The 22,491-nt window shown below is 34.4% G+C and overlaps 1 protein-coding gene across 1 annotated transcript in view; it reads right to left on the reverse strand.

Annotated features, from left to right (window-relative positions):
- AHR (aryl hydrocarbon receptor) overlaps positions 1–22,491 on the reverse strand; it is a 59,201-nt gene that overhangs the window by 20,563 nt on the left and 16,147 nt on the right. Inside the window, exons 2-3 of the mRNA XM_026841736.1 lie at positions 4,380–4,495; positions 690–779 (exon numbers count right to left, since the gene is read on the reverse strand). Coding sequence (XP_026697537.1) covers positions 690–779; positions 4,380–4,412 — 123 coding nt within the window. The 5' untranslated portion in view covers positions 4,413–4,495. The remainder of the gene's footprint in view (positions 1–689; positions 780–4,379; positions 4,496–22,491) is intronic.

The following is a 22,491-nucleotide window of genomic DNA, read 5'->3' on the forward strand; positions in this document are numbered from 1 at the left end:
ACTGAATCTATCATACAGTACCCAAAGATATAGATTGATAACTATAACTAAGCTTCCTTCATTTTAACATAAATTAATCACTGGAGTCCTCAAAGGAAGGCAACATGTGCCCACTGGGTCTTGGTCTTTATTACTTTGGTAGCTGACTTGCAAGCCCAAGGAAGTTAGCCATACATGATCTGCACCATAAATTGCAAATAACAAATGCTTGTTTTGAAATAAATAAGTAAATAAATAAATTAAATACAAGCAAGAAAACACTAAAATTCTAAAAATACTAAAATCACAAAGTTGATATGTAAAACCTCAAGGCATATGGAGTTAATTGTGTATGAAAGGTTTCTATTAAAATAATTACCTTCCCATTGAATTATGTCTCACTCAGCATCATAAACTGGGTAACACCACAGTATAAATTTCAAACAGTTGTTCCAGTAAAGACTAATTAAGTGTGAAAATTTCCTATCTTGCCTAACTCTACTTTGGAAATTATATTCCTGTTGTGCTTGGCCTGAGGTCCCATTTCAGCTATGTAACCTGATAGAAAATTAATATGCTTTCAAAGTAACCCAACCCAAAGTATGTAACTGAGATTTTTATTACACAGACTATCAGACCCTAAATATGAACACTGTTGCCCTCTGAAATTAAGCAAAACCTCTGCAAACAAATAAAGGAAAAAAACTTACTTGTTGGAACCCCAGGTAGTCTTGGATAGTAGAGGAGACATAAAAAACCAGAGCATCAGCCGTAACAACTAATACAAAACCATTTAATGCCTGGGGAGAAAACATAGCAATCTGTCAGCTTTAGACACAAAATTCCAGATAATTATCGTGGCTCTAAGTCTATCCTATACCCTAGTCTCCCAATAAAATGTGAAACATGTGAAAACATATCATTATCTAACAGCATAAACAGAAGGATTCTTCACTGCATCTCTCTACAGTATAAATGGCACAATGAAGAAAACTGCATTTAATGGAAAAAAAAAAGTTATTTTTGAAAATTCAGGGGAGAAGCCAAACCCTATTGATGACTTTTAATTATTTTGCTTACAGGAGATGAGGGACAGCAGCATGAACAACTCTAAGTTTATCTAATATCAACCATAGTCCACAATGCTTGCGTGTGGCTCAAGCCTCCGGTACACCCAGCTGCCCACAGCACGAACGGGAGCCATGTCACAAACCCAGTCCCCAAATCTGTTCTATTCATAGTGCAGACAGGACTAAGTGGACAGGAAATCAAGCAATCAAGATCCCCTATATAGTCAAAGAAAACATTTTATAGCTTAAAATAGAAAACCTCTGCACAAGCAGATTGTTGCAAATAAACAATGTTTTTGAAGAGATTTCCCCCTTCATGAAGCAGCAGACTAAGCGGCTCCTTACTCAAAGTCACGGGAAGGGCATTTATCTGGACTCCCAATCAATACAGTTCATGGCAATTGTTGTGATAGCAAACAGTACATTTGTGACTTGGCAGCTCATCTGAAAGGTGCTGATTTACTTCTATGCATTTCAGTCATGATTTAACAAAAGGCTGTCTCGAGGGACTGGATTAAGTATATTGTGCCACTTAATTTCCTCAACAGCATTTGAAGTCTAATTTGGCCAGCATACTCAAAACACAGTTTCTAAAACACTTTATTATGCAAAATTATTGTAACATAGTAAATGCATAGTAAGTGAAGGATATCCTATATCTTACTGTAACAACATGATAACATATTTTTATTATGTCAGCATCATTCTTTCACAAAGATTAACTCCTATAGTCCCACACTATGGTAACCACCAGTTGCTTTTCCATATATTGCAGAGATATGGTTTTACTATTTCTTGTATAATTAAGTCAAATTAAATATCTAATTAAATGATTGGTCTTTAAGTGCTGTAAAGCACTCCTATTTAATGTATAGACATTTATCTATTCTCATAAACACAAACTCCTTGCACAAGTTTAGTGAACTTTACTTGAACATAGTATGAGCTAAAAAAAAAACCTAAATCTAAAATTAAATAGCATAGCCAGTCTGAGAAATTGAGTAGTTATATAGAATCCCTGGTTTTGATGAAGTTCACAGTAATTCCAAGGAAGCAGAATGCCACAATGGCAGGTGTTTGTGTCCTCTGCTGACCTATTCTGCAAGGCGTTTCATCTCAAATCCTTGATATAAAAGGTCTGCAAACTACACAGTATCTAATTCTGGTCTGTTTCACAGAAAGCTATGTACAGTTTCTGTACCTGGAATTCAATCACATTTTACAGTGGCTCTGGTATGCAGTTCATCTTGAAACATCATTGTTACTGCAGAAATCAGATGCTTTCTGTAAGCCAAAAATTCTGTAAAATTCAAGTTTGCCCAAAAATCTAATCCGTCAAATTACTGGAAGTTCCTTAAAACATGCAGGTATCCAGGATACACCAATAAATGGGAGATTGGTTATGATCAAGGTTTTGGCAAAATGCAATCCTAAAATAATTATCTTTAAAGGCATAATGAAATTTCTCCGAGTTTATTATTCTGGAGCACTGGAGACAATATTCGTGCTTCTACAAAACTACTCTCAATATTCCTAATACAAAGACAGTTACAAAGCTGCTCAATTACTGGTGAGAAGTCGGGCTTTTAAAAAAAGTCTTAAAGGTTGTCATTTGGCTTGCACTTCCTATCATAAACTTGCTCAGACTATAATAGATTATGTATCTAAAATAAGAATTGGAAATAATTTAAATACTTTTAAAGGAGATACAGCTTAATTTTAAGGAAGATACATCTATGACCTCTACTTGCACAATATATTGATTTGATAAGACAGTTTCTACATTGGAAATTAAAGACACTTTCTATTTGTTAGGAAGCAAGAAAAAACATCTGGTGAACAAATAAAAACAAATATAAAAAATAGGGTATATATCCATACCAACTTTGCAAAAAATAGAGAATAAAAAGGAAATGTTCATCATTAGATACAATTTATGGAAACCTGTGTGACTTAAAAGACTTAAAAGCTTAAGCAGAAGGGAACAATTTTACCAACATTTACTGATACTCTGTATCTCCTAGAAAATTCTCACTTTCATCACTCATTTCTTACATTCCCAAAGAAAACTCTATCTGCATATTCATTCTCAATTTCTTTTATATATAAAATATTTTTTTAAATTAATTTAAGAAATTAATTTACTTACTTCACAAAAGGGGCAAAATATACAGTAGCAAGTATATCGCCCATTTCATTTTCACACTGGAAAGCAGTTGGCTATAGCAGTTCCCTCATGTAACTTCCATTCAGAAGTCATGAAAAATAACTAAATTTCACATCAAATAGATGCCTCCAGTATAAACCATATACAGTGTTTTTTAAGATAATTTATATTTAAAAGAAAGCTGTTCACCTGCAGTACCACCATAACAGTTCTTTGTCATACTTTATTAAGGTTAGAAAATTACACACATGTCCTGCTTTTTTAGTCAGTTAGGAAACAATTTTCAAATAGCATTAGTTTATAGTAATTGTTTCGTGAGATTCTTAGAAGCTGTTTTCATTTCTATCCTTTGAATAGTTAAATTAATTTTGGTTTAAGCAAATGATTGGCTCTGACTGACCTAATGATTTGCTACTTCTGATAGATAAACCAGTGTGAAACCTGTGTACAAGACAGATTATCAACATATTTCAAATTGAGCTGCAGGTCACAGTAAAATTTATTTTACAAAACTAATTAGAATATTGGAATACTTATATTAGTAATTTCTTGAGTTTAATCTGGATCTAGTATTATATTGTTATATTTCATATGCTATGATACTCTAGGTCATTAAAACAGACTATAAATCAGATGATATAATTTTTAAAAGCTCTTTTTCATTAATACTTCCCATTAGTTCACACCGCTAAAAGGTATTGGAAGTATTTTAAAATCTATCCTGAACATGTACCATGAACTGTGAGGTCTTTCAAACAACTGAGAAAGCAAGATATTCCAACAAACCCACGGTCTTTTAAAGAGAAATTGTTTTTTAGACGATTAGTCATGAAATTTACAGTAGATGACTAACCTATCTGACCTTTATGAAGATTGTTTCTTAATATCTTTATTAAGAATAGAGGCAAAAGCATGTGAAAAAACAACTCTAAGAAATTAACTCTGAAAGAGTTGAGAACCCTGTAGTCCAACATTCACTCTTCGATGTCACTACTACCACCAAAGAAAAGTGCAAGAGCTGTATAATATTAACTTAAAGAAAATGAGGAGTTTAACAATAGGAAAACTACCTTTTTCAATCTCATCTGCAAATAACTCATACATTAAATACAATATATATTCTTTTTTAAATCTTTGTGTAATACATCCACTGCAAAACACACCTGCAGTAAGAGTTCTCCTTCCAGGATGTGCATCCCTTCTCCACGTTTTGCTGTTCTACAGTTTTCCTGAATGCCATTTCTTTCTGCTCTTGTAGAATTAGAAGATTTTAATGCAACTAGAAAAAGAAAGAAAAAATGTTGAGTGTTCTTTGAAAGGTTCACTGGAAATTTGTGATAATGTGCTACTTTGTGTAAGAAAAAAATTTTAAAATTATAGTTTAAAAATGCTTATAAAGTCAATCTAATGAAAGATTTCTGTTTCAGTGTCAGACTTTTTCCCTTATCTTTACAGACAATCCCCAGATTTGTTGTCCATCTCCTTTCTAAATTATAATACCTTCACAACAGAATCAGTATTATTCAAATAAATGCCAATCTCATTATTTTATTCCTTTTTTTCTTCTCCTCTTTACTATAAGGCTCACTTTCAGTCTGAAACTCCTGTTAATAAAGGACATTTTTGTTTTCATGCAACAATCTCCTATAACCAGCTAACACTGCTTTAGGTATGACAATGGTTACACTTATTCTATCCCATCTAATTTCAGATATCAAACTATGTTATCTCAGATATAAGTCACCTCTAGACCTAAAACTCCCTTCACAGAAAGAAAGGAAAGAAACAGGAACCCTAAATATATATTAGAAATTAAAGGAAACAAAGAAAGCTATTAAAAAAAAAAAAAAAAAAAAAAAAAAAAAAAAGGTTTTCGCCATAATTAAATTTTAACCATTTATACAATTAAGCAAAATTTCCAATTTCAGATAAAATACTATAACCATGAACCATCATTATTCAGGTCACAAATACATCCAATTGAAAGAAAAAAAATACTCAATGAATAAGGGTTGAAGAATCAGACCAAATTGCTACAAAGTATTCGAAAGACATACTAGCTCCCATCTCTGCACCCTGTCTTCTAATTAACAGGATGCTGTCAAGTAAAAGTAGATACTCAAAGATTGCCCATAACTCAGAATTTATTTACTGTCCATATAGTTCTAGAAAGAAAAAAATGTCTCCAAATCTGAAATTAGTCTGAGTGGATCCGCAGCGTCTAAACAGTTTTAAATTACTTGAGTAATATTACCTTAAACCTTTACCGTAAGCAGCAACACCACAACCCCAAAATTTGTAAGCTGCAGAGGAAATTTATAGAAGCAGCTGCGTTTCTATAAAATGCCAACAGTTTCTTATAATGATGAGATATTCACCCTAAATTCCAAATGATTTTTCAACCTGCTAAAAAACCTTCATTTTTCAGCTGCCCAGAACTTTAGTCAAGAAACCTGAAGAACTTCTATTCACTCACTGTTCAACTAGGTTAAATATACTAAGTATATTAACTCAAAGATAATTTATGCCTTTCAAGGGTTTTTTTAAGCTATCACCACAGCTAACAACTTTCAAGCCAGAGAGTTTTCATTAAAATATCCCTCAAAGGCACCGCACAGGAAAAACATGTTCTAAAAAGTCATTTACTGATTAATCAGTCAAGAATTTATCTGAAGGTTTCCTTTGAAATTAAAATCTTAATGCTCTCCTTCCTACCAGATAGTCAAAAAGTACTGTAAAAGGCCACACAGTGTTGAATTGCAAATTCATTATAAATTCAAAGGAAGATGGAGCGATATTTTTTTCCTAAGCATTATTTTAAAAGAATATCGAACTTTCACTAAAAAACCCTGAAATCCACTGGCAGTAGAAGAAAACTCCTTTTAATTTACACTGTATGATTATTGAGAAGGCCCACATTCAGCTTTGGAAGTTGCAAGATATCTGATCACTCTTGCCATTCTGAAAAATACCATATACAATTACATACAAGTGGGTTTTTTTCTAATGTGCAAATAATAAATAGTGGGGAGGAATTACAGGTGGTTGACTAGTGAATGATACTCTGCTCTACAGCTATCAATTAACAGAGCTCTAGAGCTCAAACACAGCCTATGCACTGGTATGGTGATATTCCTCCTAACTTTCAGAGCGTACACATGAAGTTCCATATTTTGCTGAATTAGCACCTATACCTTTTGTAGAAATCAGAACATGGATGAGATCAAGCTGTTGTACACTGAAACAGATGGAAAAATGCTGACAAAAAAAATAGAAGACTGTGTTTAAAAAAAGTGGAAGATAGAGTAGAAATTGCAGCTGTATATATCTCTGGGTGGGGAAACCCCAAACCCAAATTTACCGTGTTCTGATTGATAAATCACAGGCTTGCTAGTGCCTGCTACAAGCCACCCAAGTCACTGCAGTTTCTCCCTCAACAGCCATAGCTAAGGGTGATCACACTACAGGGAACATCACGTTCTGAGACTTTGGAAATGCATCATTAACAGCTCTAAAACATACAGACACTTTTAAAAAACAATCTGGAAAATCATTAACTGTTCCATCTGTGGAAAAGAAAATTTTTATCATCCCTCATCTTGATTAATAAAGGGACATCAAAACCGAAGTGTAGATGTTGCTTAGGTAGGTGTGGTCTTCCACTGATTTCATAAAAACTAAAATGTCTTTAAATAAAAACAAAATTTTGTTTATCCAGTACTAGAAAAAGCTAATTTTACAAAAATCAAAAGTCAAATTAGCTAGAAGCACATAATTTCAACAGCAGAACTCATTTCTTGTTAGGTAGAAGTAATATAAATAATAATGTAGAAAAACAGTAAAGATAACCAAATAATTCTATTTAATACTTCTGAGAATAACAAGAAAGATATTCACATTTCATGATAAAATTCCTTTTAGTCCAAACATAACTAACCAAAAGTGACTGAATATGGTTAATTTGGATCAACAAGACTTGATAAATTTTAGTCAAGATTTTAAAAACAGCTTGTTGAATTTCCTGCTGGGGAGATAAAACAATGGAACGGATGATACAGAACTTTGAATAATAAATACTTAAAAGAAAATAGTATTAAAAAAATAAATCAGTATTCAAACCATCTATAAACTTTAATAAAAGAAAATATAAATGTAACTTGTAAAGTTAACAATGCTAATACATGGTAATTAACAGCCCTCTGTGATTGAACTTCTTTGTTAATAGTCTTCAAAGAAACATTTTAAAAAATTGCTAGTAAGATTTTAGGTTGACACAAATACTCAGACTAAGAGAGACAACACAGGTCCCTGACACTGAGCAATCCCCACTATGTGGATGCAAACTTGCAACGTGTGGTTCAGTACACTCAGATTGAAGGCTACCAGATCCCAACAAGTGGCCTGATGGTATGGGAAGGCCATTTTACGAAGTAGTAATTCTGAAAAGACTTAGTCATAGCACGTAGTGCTGTGGCCTCAGAAATACCAGCTAGAGATATAGTAACAGATGATAAGAACTAAAACTAAAAACTGTTACTCATCCAAAGGTAATATTACAATCAACATTACCTAGTTTAAAATCAGCCATGCACTCTGCTGCTTCCTATAGTCTACGTTACTCATACAGTCAGATGAAATAATCCAAATAGTTCGCTGCTTTATAATCTTTGAATCTCTGAATTAAGTACAACACATTTTGCCTACCCCCTCTTAATTTTCAGTCACAGAAAATCAAAACGTGAATACTCACAGAGTAAACAGAAAATCTGTATACATACTCTAAAATACACGAAAGACACAATCAAATTATATCTCAGAATTTTCCATTAATAGTTTTAAAGCAACAAACATAAAGCAAAGTTGTTTATACCTATTAAAAAACCCAAACCCCATAAAATTCTGCTACACAATTTTAGCAAGAGAGCTAGATTGTAAGCACTTGCTTTCCAAGTAGATTAATGATTGTCTCAATCCTATGTCCAGCAACAAGCATCATTTCCACTGCCCAGACTTTCCTGATTTGAAGTAAAAGCTAAATCCCAAAGAGAACAGAACTGGATAGTGACCTTTAACAGGTTTTTCTAGACACAAAACAACATTATAGTTTCTGGTACATTTGTTTTACACTTGTGAGATGCTTTAGCACACAAACCAGCAAATATAAAGGATAGTCAGTTTTACATTGTATCTACAAATTAAATAGCAGTGGTATCATCAGTGTATACCACTTTATCTCTGCTTCTAGCTGGTACACTCAGGGGAGAAGATTTGTACAGAGATGTAGTGTACTTTATTAGACTAACAGTATGTCTGGGAAAGAAAAAAACCAAGTCTGACATACAAGTACTTCTTCAGGTCTGGAACAGAATTCAAACAATTGAGTTCTAACTACTGCCAAAAGCCGTCTTTCATTTTAAAAGCATGTTAAGTATTCACTGAAAAAATTATTTTCAATACCTAAGGACAACAGGTATTATGCAATCTTGCTTCTTTCCAAGGACTAACATTCAGTATGAAAAACTGCTTTTGGGATGTATCCTAAACTGCATTAGTTAAAAACAGCGTGCTGAACCAACTGATAATACATGATAGATTAGTTTCATGAACTATCTGTTGAGATTTTCAGAAGTTAATCTAATAACATGAAGTAAATTATTTTTTAAAAAGTCTGTCCACCATCTCCTTTAATGTCTATACTATCCCCCAAAGAGAAGCCCTAGACCAGTATGCAAAAGGTCTTTTTCACCTTCAAACACTTGATCTCTAGGGTTTCTACTTTGCAGATATGCTCCAGCTGCAACCCATAGCAACTGGGGTCCTCTTCCTCATGGGCTTTCACTCCTGTTCTCAGTGAGAACCTTTGCCATCATTTCCTCACTTGACAACCAGCTGCTTTGAATTCCCATCTCCACTGTTTTCAGCTTGCAAAAATCAATGACCATGCAGCCATCTGTAGCTACCAGAGCACCTTCAGCAGAAATCCTGTAAATGGTGATTACTTATTCTGTTTACCAGAAGTTGGAGCATCAGAGAATTGCAAAATTTTCAGAGCAAATGCAAATACACACATACTCCAGGAGGCACTACCTGTACTAACCGTTGCAAAGTTAATGAAGTAACTGGAGATGCTGAGATTTCAGCATAAGGTGTATGCCAGCAACTATCCAGCCAACTTTCTGATGGGCATTCATACAGAAGCCTGATTTAACACACAAATATTTGAGCGGTCTACTATTACTTTAAGAAAATAATATTGGCAGTTAAAGTAATATAGAGGCATTCAAAAACCATTCTAGTTCCCCTTTCCATGAAAGAAGTAACACTCCTACAATACTTGCACAAATATGCAAAAGGAGTATCAGGAGAAATAAAATCTAATAAAAATGCCTTTAACCTGCATATGACTATTGTCTTATGGAATATTCTGAGAGAGAGAATCCCTAGAGATGAGAAGAGATGAGGATCCCTAGCAGTGTATATCAGGACACTGTCAATCCTCAACTCAGCCAAACCAAGCTCTATTATACTGTTTTCCTCAAATCTAAAAGCTACTTAATTTGAAAAAAAAAGTGCAACTTTGTAAAGCATCAGAAAGAACAAAACAAGAAAAAATATTTCATTTTCTGTGTTGTGCGAATATAGTAGTTTCTCTGACATAAATGAAGAAAATAGACCACATTTGAGGGTGCTCAGCCATAGAGTGTGAAGAAATTATCCATTGAAACCTGGGCATTCCCACACCACATGTCTCATTATTATTAAAGGAGTGAAAAATGTATGATTAAACAGATTTTCCATCTCAAAATTTGCCTAAAGCAGACACGTTATAAGTGTTGAATAAAAACCAATTCAGAAATTGCTGACTGAAAAGCTTCATGGAAACCATACCAAGATACTCTGCATTTAGAACCTTCTCTCTTTCCTACCTTCCCCATGCCCCCCAAAGAAAAAGCACATCAAAAAGATTTGAGGAGCCATGGTAGCTCACTGCAGAGAAGCATAGAGAAAGGAATATCCAAAGGATGCCAAATTTTAACTGAGCCTTTTAAAATCATATTGAGATGCAACAAATTTATTAAATCAGGCTGAAGTAATTTTAATTTTAGTTGAATGATATGTTCAAGCTTAAAACTGTACTGAAGTAACACTTGCCTAATATCATAAGTATATCGTTAGCACATCAGTCATGTAGTCCTGGAATTTAATCTTAAAGAGCTTCCCAGAACTGCTTTATATCAAATTTTGGCACAGTTCCCACAATTCAGCCAAACAGGTCAAAGTTTGCAGTCAGAGCCAATTTAGACTGTTTCATAACCTTTTCAGTAGAATTATAAATTCAACTAGTCTGTTCTAGATTACTTTAAAAAACAACAGTTCTCATGAGGGGGGTGGTCTTTACTCGCTTCAGCAACAAACGCTAACCTCCAACACAAAGTTCACCAGCCAAAACAAGACAAAGAGGGCACTACTGAGAAAACCGAGTTTAATATTAAACTCTTGCCTAAATCATTAACATACGCTGAACTGTTTATACTGGCAAAAGATCCATTTTAAGTGGGAGAAGGTATTATATGTATCCATGTAGCTATAATGCAACCTTGACTATCTGCACTACTTAAGATTATATGAAACATTTTGCACTTGCTACCTCTGAGACTACAAAGGGAAAAATGTTTATGAATGTTATTAAGTACCACAAAGAAAAAATACAATTAATTATTTTTTTAGAAAGATAAAACACGCATTGATTGCATATTTTGTAAATAGCTACACTTCTACTAGATAGCATAAACCATATATTTACTTGCTAAGGATTGCTCTGTACTTAGAGATACAAGAGAAAATAAATACAATTCAGAATGATCATAACTGTATCTCTAAAGTTTTAGTTATGTTACACAAAGACATAAATAAGACTTCTGTGTAGACTGCATGTACCAGTACGTTACATATGGGAAAAAAAGTTTTCACCTTATTTTGCATTCTTAACTTTTGCATTTCCTATCCCTTCATCTCTGAATTCTGAATAATTTTCAAGATAGTAAGATATAAATAAACAATATAAAGATGAAAGCTGAACAAGTATTTACATTGAAGTGCTAGAAAAAAGGCAATGTAGAGTGTAGACGGGTTTTAAATCTTGACAAGTTTTTAATATTGAAGTTCCATATTTTAATTTTCGAATCCCAATATCTTGACCTCCAATTATTGTCATTGATTAACAATTAAATCTGAAAGCTGTGATATGCACCAGACTTTTATTTCTTATATGTCTGAAGAGGAAAATTTAAAGGCTCTCTTCCTTGTAAGCTGTATTAGAATTTGCAATACAGCTTGTAAATACAGTAAGCTGTGGATGGATGGATATAACACACGTATTTTCTATTACTATCAAAACACCGAAACATAAATACATTAATAAAAATGTAAAAAATACATCACTACTCTGACACAGTCTGAAGAGATATATGCAGAAAACAATTTACAAAATTAGTCACAGAAACTGAATAACAGGATTTTGTAAACATAAGCAAAATGAGGGTGAAATTGTACAGTTGGGAGTAGTAACAAAGGATACCTTCTTCCTCTTCAGCATGTGAATGACAATGTGCCAAATTATGACAATAATGGACTTGCTTTTAAAGAATAGATTTTACTTTTAAAGCAGAAAAACACCAATAAAACATATGCAGAAGCTGCCTATACTTTGATATTTCCATAAGAAAAGCCAAACAAAGGTTAAAAAATTAGTAACAACCAGCCTTCAACCTGAGAGGACACAGTTCTCTGATTCATGAGCATATTTTCAGCTAATGCTGAAACATATAAACATGTCTATATATTTAGGAAAAGCAGTTGAAAGAACCTAGGAGCCACGGGAGACAGGTATTTCTTGATTTGGCCTCAAAGAAATTATTCATGGTTCAAGAGAAAGAAAACACCATGAAGCAGCTATCATAAGAGGATAAATCATACCACCATGAACCTACTAATAGTTCTTTCAAAGAACTATTAGTAGATTATGGTTCGTGAAGGAAGACAAAAAAGACTGAGGAGGAATAGCACACCAGGTTTTAACAAAAGAGATGGGGAAAAAAAAAGCCTGAAAAAATTATTTCTACTAATTAAAATAGGAGAAGAGAACAAAGGGTAAAAAGTAAGTGGTCAGGTTCTGGGAATTTCCTGGGCTTTTCAGTCAACTACTTAACTGCTGTAGAGATACAGATTGCCTACTGATGTGTACAAATCTCTAGAAATCAAGAATTTCCAGGTGTGTGTCATTCGCAATGCAGATTTTGTGCCAGAGACTCAAACCAGAGCCGCTGGGTTCCACAGACCTGCACTGCATGATGCAAATTCTGTGCATGTGCACTCTTCAATTTCCAGTCATCCAGTACTTTCCAGTTTAACCCAAATTCAAACCAAGTAAAATGCAAACTCATCAGCTATACAATCAGACACGGCAGAGAGAGCACAAGTCCACCCACCTGCGAGGTTGTTCAAGTATACAAGAAAGTTTCTTTAAGGGAGAAAAAAAAAAAAAAAAAAAAAAAAAAAAAGTAGTATTTGCCCCAAAATGCTTAGGCTAAAGAGAAAACAGAAAAAGGAAACTTTCATCTCTAAAAGTGGATAATTCTGAGGGTTAGAAGTGCCTTGATACAAAATGTTTCCATAGAAACAATTAGAAACATTTAGGGACTGCCACTAAACAACTACTACAATAAAGCTGTATTTGTTTGCTAGACTAAAGCAAACTATTTATACTTTTGGTATAATCAAGATAAAGAACTTCCAATATTAAGGTTCTATTAAGAATCATCCTTGAACATTTCACAGACCACTTATGAAGAGAGACTTGCAAACCAAAAATAAACCAGTAAATATTTTGCCCACATTGGACTGAAATTACTCAAGGTACAGCTCCAGAAATTCCCAAGGGTCTGCTGTACTACACTTCAGACATGTCTTTCATACATATTTTACACTCAACAACAGAAAAGCACAGAAGTGGTACATATTACTTGAACTGCTGTAGTCTAAATACTCTCTTCATTGCAATCAATATACAACAAATATACATGAGGAGTAAAAACAGTACACAGTATTTTTCTCAATGCCAAGTACCATGGTTTTTGAATGTGCAATTTTTCAAATAAACTCTACAAAACCCATCTAATTTTAAAATGACCTTGGGTTTCCCCACTATACAAAAAAGGTCCAAAGTGCAAAATATTATTTTTCATTTATCTGTGATCAAATACTATGCGTAAATAATTCAGCACGAAAGCTATTTTTGGCATAAGGAAGTCTGTTGCTTGCCCTTTCAAAATTGACATGTCTCTGAGCTCAGACCAGTGCTACTTGGTTTCCAGGTCTATGGCAAGGATACATTTCCAATGTTCAGAGTGACAAATCATTGGATGGACAAAAACTTGGCAGGAATATCACCTTTTTTCCTACCTAAACTTCAATCAAATTTCACTGGCCAAGACTCAAAGGGTGCCACGCATTTCCCAAAAATTACATTTCTGGATCACAAGATTATTTATGAGACAGTAAATGAGTTTACTGTTCTACTGGGAGAAAAACAAACAAACAAACAAACAAACACAAAAACAACAAACAAAAAAACCCTTTATTTTTTAAAAATCTAACTTTGATGCTCGGTGAAATTTACCAACATCAGCAACAAACAGAAGGGAAAAAAAAAACCCTAACTTTCAAATATTTCAAAACCCTTCTGTACACCTTTTGTTGATAAACCACCTTATCCTGGAATACTTTAACATTATTTTTATTGCCCCTTCTTTAGTCTGGTTTCAGTATATTATATTTGAACACAGTATGTAATTAAATGTGTCTTCTACAGAAGAAGATCTGAATTTACATTTGTCATTTAAATAATTCTTAAATGGCATCTACAGAAAAAAAAATCTACAGAAAAAAAATCATACAAAGGCATATCAGCAACTTTCTAAAGCATCTTAAAGTTTCACAAGGTGAACCAACAAGTCAGTAACTTATTTGCCATTTTACATCATGTAGTTATGTGTTTACTGAACCACAATTTCAATCATAAAACTCATTTATAATAAAACTAGGATATATATTTTAATAGTTTGCTGTACTGACAAGCCATTGTTCTGCTAAATCCATAACTACATGGGTAAATACTGAACAGGAAGAAGAAGAAAACCATAAATCCCTACTCCTTCTAGCACCTGAAATATGGGAAGGCCTCTATGAAGCTCCAGCTCTCCCTGGTAATATTTTTATATCAGCAGAAAGCCTCTTAGAAGAAATGAACCTTAACCTTCCTCTCCTACAGAAAGCTGAATAGGTAATGGCAGGTAATGAGGACAGGAATTAGATCTTACATAGTGAGTTTATTTGTGATGGACTAAATGTATAGGAACTTCCTGAGCAAGAATTTGGACAAGACATCGTTTCCATTGTTACTTTGGAGAAACATCACAAACTTCATGGTTAAATATCCTAAAAGTTTTAACTGCAAAAGTCTCCAGAAGTGACAGCTGTCTTTCCCCACAGCTTCAGTCATTGCAGTTTTAAGACAGCAGAAGTATGTACAAAAATGAGAAAAGCAATAAACAACACTGGGGCTGTGTCTTAAGTGTTTTCACATAGTAGCACACTGTTACACTTTTCAAATTAATACCGGGTTATAACTATACTACAGCATATACATGGGTCAGGGTGTGTGGTGAGCAGACAAGAAAGACTGAAGACAAGGAGGAAGTCATCAAATATGCCTAAACGTTGAGAGGACGGATGGTTTTGTGGTTCTGACACCGTCTTCCTGTGCGATGTGGTGGAAATCATACATACACTTTATTTTCTTAACTATGAAACCGGAATAAGAACACTTGTAACTCCAGCAGCACTGCAAGGATAAATGCAGTAAAGATTTAAGGAAGCTGAACTTCTAACTGGGAGAGATTTTAGTGCCTCATATGAAAATCATATTAGATAATATATAGTTTAAAGCTTGTGATTGCACAGTATTTCAATATCATCTTTCCTGACAACTTTGGTTTGTTGTACTGAAATGTAACATTTATGAATTAAAGACCTATGAATGGTTATAGACTAAATATAACGAAGTAAAATTTCAGTGGCTTTCTACATAGAGAGCAGAAAAACGGGAAAAAAGGTCAGACTGGATTTTATCTCATACACTTCTACTGAAGACTGTGCTTAAGAGGTCACACAGGACAGAGGCCTGTATTTTTGATGAAGCATCAGAAAGCAGAATTAGCAGCAGCAAGCATTATATAGTTTATGTTGTTAAGACTGTTAGACCCTAAGGAGTAGGGATGGAGAAAGGCAAGGGGAACAGGAGCAAACACGCTTAAACTCTGTAAGAGGACTTGGAGGGAAACAGGGATACATTTCACAGAGGTCCTGTTTTAGTCCATCCACAAACGAACCTCTACCTCCATTTTCAGACAGAAGTGGTCTGATAAAACCCCAGACAAAGCATGGGTGTAAGTTTTGCAAAGCTTATTCCATTAATTCTAACACTAGAAAATTTTATACTAAATATTAAAATATACTTTAGATATACTGAGTATTAACACACACTTGCTACTGGACAACTCATTTACTAGTCTTTCAGAAAAGTAATTGCTCAATTGAGTGGGAAGTATATGAAGACAGGCACAATGAAGATAAAGCAAAAGGCTAGTTTGATTAGTGCATTACCAGACACATCTACCAGTTCTCATAGACAAAACCTTTTTTCCTTTAAAAATATTTTAACATATTTTATTATTCAAAATTTAATCTAGAGTTTTACTTATGATTTAAATAATCATTCCAGTTAAAGCTCTATTCCAAATAATTCTAAACACAGAATCCCTTTCATAGCACTAGCTTTTCAGTAAACCAAAAGCTTACAATTGCCTCAATATTTTCAATACTTCCATTCTACTGTTAATAAACTGCCTCAGAAATCAAGATAGATACTCAAACAGTATTCACTAAGTATCAGCACTTAATTGACTCACTGCAACACAGACAAACCAAACTCCTGCCTTGAGAAGACTGCCCTAGAGGGCAACTATATGAAAACAAAAGATGAGCAATAGCATCTGACTTCTAATACAAGATTTCAATTTCTTGTTGCAGTTTCACTTTAGAAGAACTATGTGACCTGTGTGGACTTGCAGAGGGGTTTTTTGTGGGGGAGAAGTCAGGGGGTTTTGAGGGTTTAGGTTTTTTTTTGTTTTCTGTTGGTATTGTGGGGTCTTTTGTTTGTTTTCAAACTACTTAGAAATACAACTTATTGTGAGAATTTGACAGCACAAGGGACTTTTCTGAAGTTGTGACACCACCTGGCCATGGACTTGATAAGGTACCCATGATGTGCTGTTGCAGTATCTTATATCTTTGGAGCTGAACATTCTACACCAAAATTTAAAAGGCCTTTTCACCCATTTCCAAATAACTTTGTCCCACAGTTCTACAGAAAATAGATGCACAGAAAGAACAGCCCATTTCACTGACTTTTTGTTTCATACATATTCCTTTCTTGTTTGCGAATTACATATATTCTTACTTCTAAAGAAATTCGACATTTGAAAGGCTGTATGTAAGCAACCATAATTTTTTTCTCAAAATGCTTTTTGCAGCATATTCAACTTTCACTGCAGCTGAAATACCATTAGAAATCTAAGCTGGAAGGTGCAATGTCTTAAAGGAGAAAAAGAAACATTTTAAGTCTGTAACTGCTATAAGAATTTAAGACTTGAGAGGGACCACATCATCACCGTAAACATCAAGCTAAATCTTAAGAATACTTAATCCCTCCTCCTTTTCTCTGAAATTCTAGTAAGGTTTATTTTGCTACTAGAAACCTTCAAATCTCCAGTGCTCACTTTATCATGTCCAGCTTATTCCTATGTCCTCCTGTGATAGCGCTGCCCATTAACTTCAACAGCTCTTCTCACTGAGAAGGGAGTACACCTAGCATATTCATAGGCAGCAATCATAACCCTAACCCTTCACTTTGCCACACCAAACATAACAAACTCAGTCATCTCCTCTAACACACACTAGGCCTGCTCTGCACCTGTTACAATTATATCCATATAAGACCCTAACTTGATTTTACAAACTGAATGACATCTCTCACTCAGATCTTTTAGAAAGTCTCAGTTGTTTTAAACTGAATTTGATAAATGGAGTAACCATGTATCATGGGAACAGACCATCTAATACAATCTCCAATACTGCTTCAGAAGACTCCACCAAAATCTTCAGGAGGAAGAAAAAGACAACTAGTCCAACTTAATAAACAGTCCTCCCCATCAACTGCATTTAAGTCCCACTAGAAAGCTGAAACAAGAAGAACTACAAGTTTACAAAAAAACTTCTCATCACTATTTATTAATCGTAGCTATTGAAACATTCTTAACATTTTAGTAGGTGAACAGTTTTGTTTGGCTCCCAGATTTCTGAAAACAGTTACATAATAGGAAATACTGCTTGAACATGGACAATTGTAATAGAGATTGATATGGCTACAGGCCAGAGTACTGTACAACTCAACTCCAGAAGGCCAGATCCATAGAAAGGACCTGATATGTGAAATTTAGGGTTCTATACTCAATATACTATTTAGAAATCTCACAATCTACATATCGTATGTACTTAGTTTTCCTAAGTTTCACTGTAAGCCCCACCATGTATAGCTGTCATACCTCTCTCTGGATGGGAAAAAATGGCTTCATACCCACTTCACCCTGACACCAAGATCCAGAAATTAGGTGTTCTCCTGACTCTCCCCCATATGGCATAAATCCAGCTGCTTCTGACAGCTAGCTGGTAGCCACTGATTCTTTCGTAAGTCTGAAGAAAGTTACATGGCCGTTTTTTACAGTATCCAGAGATGCTAAACTTGTGTTTCATTCACCCCTCTGCTACAGGTGGTTCCCACTCATTTTTTCCATTGTGGTAGAAGTCTTAAAGCTGGGGTACAGGTAATACCTACTTTCCTGCTGAAATGTTTCTATCAAACAGGAAAGAATAAAAGTTTCCCAAGCCTGAAAGTTAAAAATCAAAAAGCAGGTTCCCAGCTGGGGCGCTGACTACAAAGGACAAGATCAGTCCTTGATCCAGCCCACACTGAAAGGGCCACTCCACTCTTATGGGATGGATGCTTCATGGGAAAGGCATAACCTAGCCCAGAAAACTCAGTTTTGAAAGGACTTTAGATCAAGTAAGTTAAGAGAAATCAGAAGTCATTTAACATGGACTGTACTGAATTAATTTTGACAGCAAATTTCTTATGATGTAAAAAGCATTTTTACAGGCTACATCAGCAAGGATATCTGCCCACAGAGTGACACTGCAGTGGAGAATTAGCATTTACTGATTTTGGCCTCCACATAGAAAAGAAAAACAGAAACAATCTTGGAGCCAAAATTTGATGGCAGCTTTATTTATAATGAATGTAATAATGTGCATACATTTGCTTGTGAACACCTGCATGATATTAAACTTGTTTTTACAGTTACATAGATTGTTCAGGTTCCTACCAAGATAAATGTACTTTGGTTTCTTTGCTTCAAATTTTCAGTTAGAAGTTTGTGCCATGCCTTTATCAAGTATATTCAGATTCATATTAAAGTAAGCACAAATCAACTCATATTTTAATGGTGCCATCTGTCTTTTTTTTTTTTGTAATCTTCTGCCAATACAGCGGAAGATCAAATAAAATAAAATCTAAACATGAGGTTTCACTTACTCTGCCACAAGAAATAATGTTTAAGGTGGCAAAGACAGATCTGTTTGATAATTATGTATTTTCTGCTAAATTGTTCCATATGCTTCAAACATTTGGGATTAAGCCAGGAAGAAAAGCAAAAGCACTTCTGGTAGTTGAGCAGTTCCTCCCCAAAATGTGTGTCAAGTTATCTTTGCACAACTGAATCTTAGGTAAAAAGATTTATATTAACTATTTCTGTTCACTAAGTTGACTAGAAAAACACCCACACAATTCCAGAAATACATGCATTTAGCTTAACAGTTCACAATGAGAGAAAATCATGCAAAATACTTTGAAGTACTCTATTGACAATTTCACTCAAGCGACTTCATCCACTTTACTAGGCTTTTGAATTATTAACAACAACATTTATGGACAAACTCCTTCAACAACTGTCATTAATGACAAGATATATTTTTATACAAAAATCCAGTGCAGTTGCAACTATTCACCATCTTTTAATAGAAACTTTTACTCCCATATTTACAATTTAAGACATTTGCTCTAGCTCTAAAATTTATCCATCTAATTAAAGATTAGCATTGATAAAACAGACTGAGGAACTACTACTAGTTTTAATAGGTAGTGAGGGAAAAACATAGAGGACAGATTACAAGATGACACAGAGATCTCGCCGGGATTCAGATGATGACTCTTACTGATAGGAACTCACTTCCTTCCTGTATCCCAGGCCTTTGTGCAGGAGGATTCTGAACTCAAGACTGTTTAAATTAGGGGTTGTAAACTACATCATATTCTGATAACTTTTTTTCAAATATACTGCTGCTATGAAATGTTTTGTAGAAATGAGTACTGAATGATTCCAGGTACAGCTTTGTACTACCACCCTGACCTTACAGTACAAAGGTAGGAACAGCAACATGAGAATTTTTGGCAAAAGCTATATGCATCTCCCTTACCGCATTGCATGTCATCATTTCTGTAACAAAACTGCCAATCATAATTTAAGGAATTATTTTTACCTTCACATTTAATATATCACATAAATTTATAGAAGGAAATAGAAGAACATTTCTATTTGTCCAGAGACTAAAGCTTCTTAGAAGAGTTTGAGAGCACTTATACACAAACAAATTTTGGATAAAGTTTATTAATTCTGCAGTTCCGTTTCAGATATCTGCATTACAAGTGAGTATAAAGTTGAATGATTCTCATTCTTCCAGCAAAACACAAGTAGTACGATGGAAACAAATGCAATGGTTCCAGGAACAGAAGGGTTTGACTTGTGAAGGTAAAGGCAGCCATCAAACAGTACCCTCAGCTTGTTTTCCCACCTGAAAGTAGACATTGCCAGCTCTACAACTTGGGTAGCTTTACCAGGGGATATATTTGCCTTTAAGCTAGGATAGTTTACAGCATATGGTGCTCATGTAAAACAAAAACAATAGCTCTTCCTTCACATGGTGAGTAGATGACCACTGCAACTCAATGTTCACAGCCACCCAGCTTCAATCATTGATGCGGAGCTCAACTACTAATGCGAGCCAGAAGCCCAAATAAATTTTAATAGAACATATTTAGTAACATCAGCTGCAACCTCCCAATTTTGTAAATGCTCTTTGCATACATTAAATTATATTTGCAAATGTGATGGACAGATATTAAACGTTACCAAATCCACTGTTACATTTAACAAACACAACAGAAGAGAACGACTACTGTCTTCTCCTTACACATTAATATTCCATAAACAGCTCTTAACTATCTCCGACCCAAACATATTCCATTAAAGCAGGCTGCTGGAAAAGATAGTGGTATATTATTTTACTAATTTAGGAAAGTGAAATGAGCCTGTACTGTCTCAATTTCGTGATACTTATGTGTATCAACTACTTAGAAAAAAATCACCTTGTTAAAAGCGTAACTTCTGACTGCTCTCTCAGGTACGTTTAAAAACAAAGTTCAAGTGGAAAAGGTAATTAAGAAGGCATATTACTGGTGATGACTATACTAGTGTGTGAGCAGAGGAAGGTACAGACATGTACAAAGCTAATACAGCAGGTGGGATAGATATTGTCTGTTTTGAACAAAGCATATCAAGAATCTCTGAGATGGAACTGATCATGTTCAGTCCCATAAAAGACAGGTAAAAAATTTCCAGGCATTCCTTCTTCAGGACAGCCTGGCTTTCCAGGGCAGACAAAGTTATCACATTGCTATGAACTTTCTCCTAGCCTACTTCTAGCTTCAGCAACAAAATAAGTTATTTTAAAAAGTAATGTCTATAGTATCAGATTTGTTTTCCTGCTCTTCATGCACAGAAGATTGTGAAAACTACCAATACTTGCCTCTCTCCTCAAACATATCTGGCATAATTTAAGGGCGAATTATAAACAAAGTAGACTTGAGTTCAGTAACATATTTCTTAAGAAAAAAAGTATGGGTGCTTAGTCTAGTTAGTAATGTAGTAATTTACAACTTTCTCCTTTTATGTACCAAATGGCATTTCCATCCTTAGCTCCTAGTGCCAAAAAAAAAAATTCTACTATTTCATTCCGAACATTTACCAGTACTACACTGCTTATGCATACATAAATACGTATCTGCCAGCTTTGCAGATTAAATTCAAGTGACAAAATACTTGACATCCAACCTGTTCCTTGAAAGCAACTTACTCTGAAAGCAAAACAGGAAAAGTTTCTGCTATAAGCAATTTCCTGCTCTAAAAATCAAATTTGGGTATCATAGCTGATCATAACTTTCATTGTTGTATGGCATAAAAATATAAAAATAATCAACCTCTATATATTCATTATTTCCATCTCTTAGCTCCATTTATCTTATGTATATAACTTCCTTATCTAGAACTTTTAAGTGGGGCAACAAGTCATATTTAAATTCAATTTGAGAAACACGCAGTCATTATGACATTCGGAAAGGAAACAGCAACATTTATTTTCAGAGAAGTACATGGAAAAGATGATGCTGCTGCAATGTCATATTCAAACTTACTGCATCAGCTAACAATCTACCACGCTGAAATTAATTTTTGAGTTACCAAAAATTACACAAGTATCATTTAAGTGTAAAATTAGTTAAAGCTATCATCAACGTCTTGAGAGGAAGAGTTCAGTTTGTGGTCTTAATACCCATCTAAATATAGTAAATAAACCATAATATGGATTGTTTCCTAGGTTCCTAGGTTGATTTTTAACAAGTACCAGCATTTAATGAAGTGTTTTAGTCCTTTAGTTTCTACTGACTGTAATGATGAAATCACAAACAAATATAAAGCTATTAAAATACAGAACCAATTCCCTAGACATCTCACAGATGCTGCAAAATGAGCTACAACCTCTGTTAAGTATTATAATTTTAATTAAGGGAGATTAAATCCTCCTGTGTCATATCATGGTGCTAACACTGAAAACAATCTTGACCGCATACCTTCCCAGAGAACCTTCCACATATCTATTAGGTCTGAAGTATGCCTAAGAGTATTTAATGGCATGATTTGCACTTTA

The sequence above is a fragment of the Athene cunicularia genome (genome assembly GCF_003259725.1).
Source record: "Athene cunicularia isolate RWA chromosome 2 unlocalized genomic scaffold, athCun1 chr2_part1, whole genome shotgun sequence".
Classification (NCBI taxonomy): Eukaryota; Metazoa; Chordata; class Aves; order Strigiformes; family Strigidae; genus Athene; species Athene cunicularia.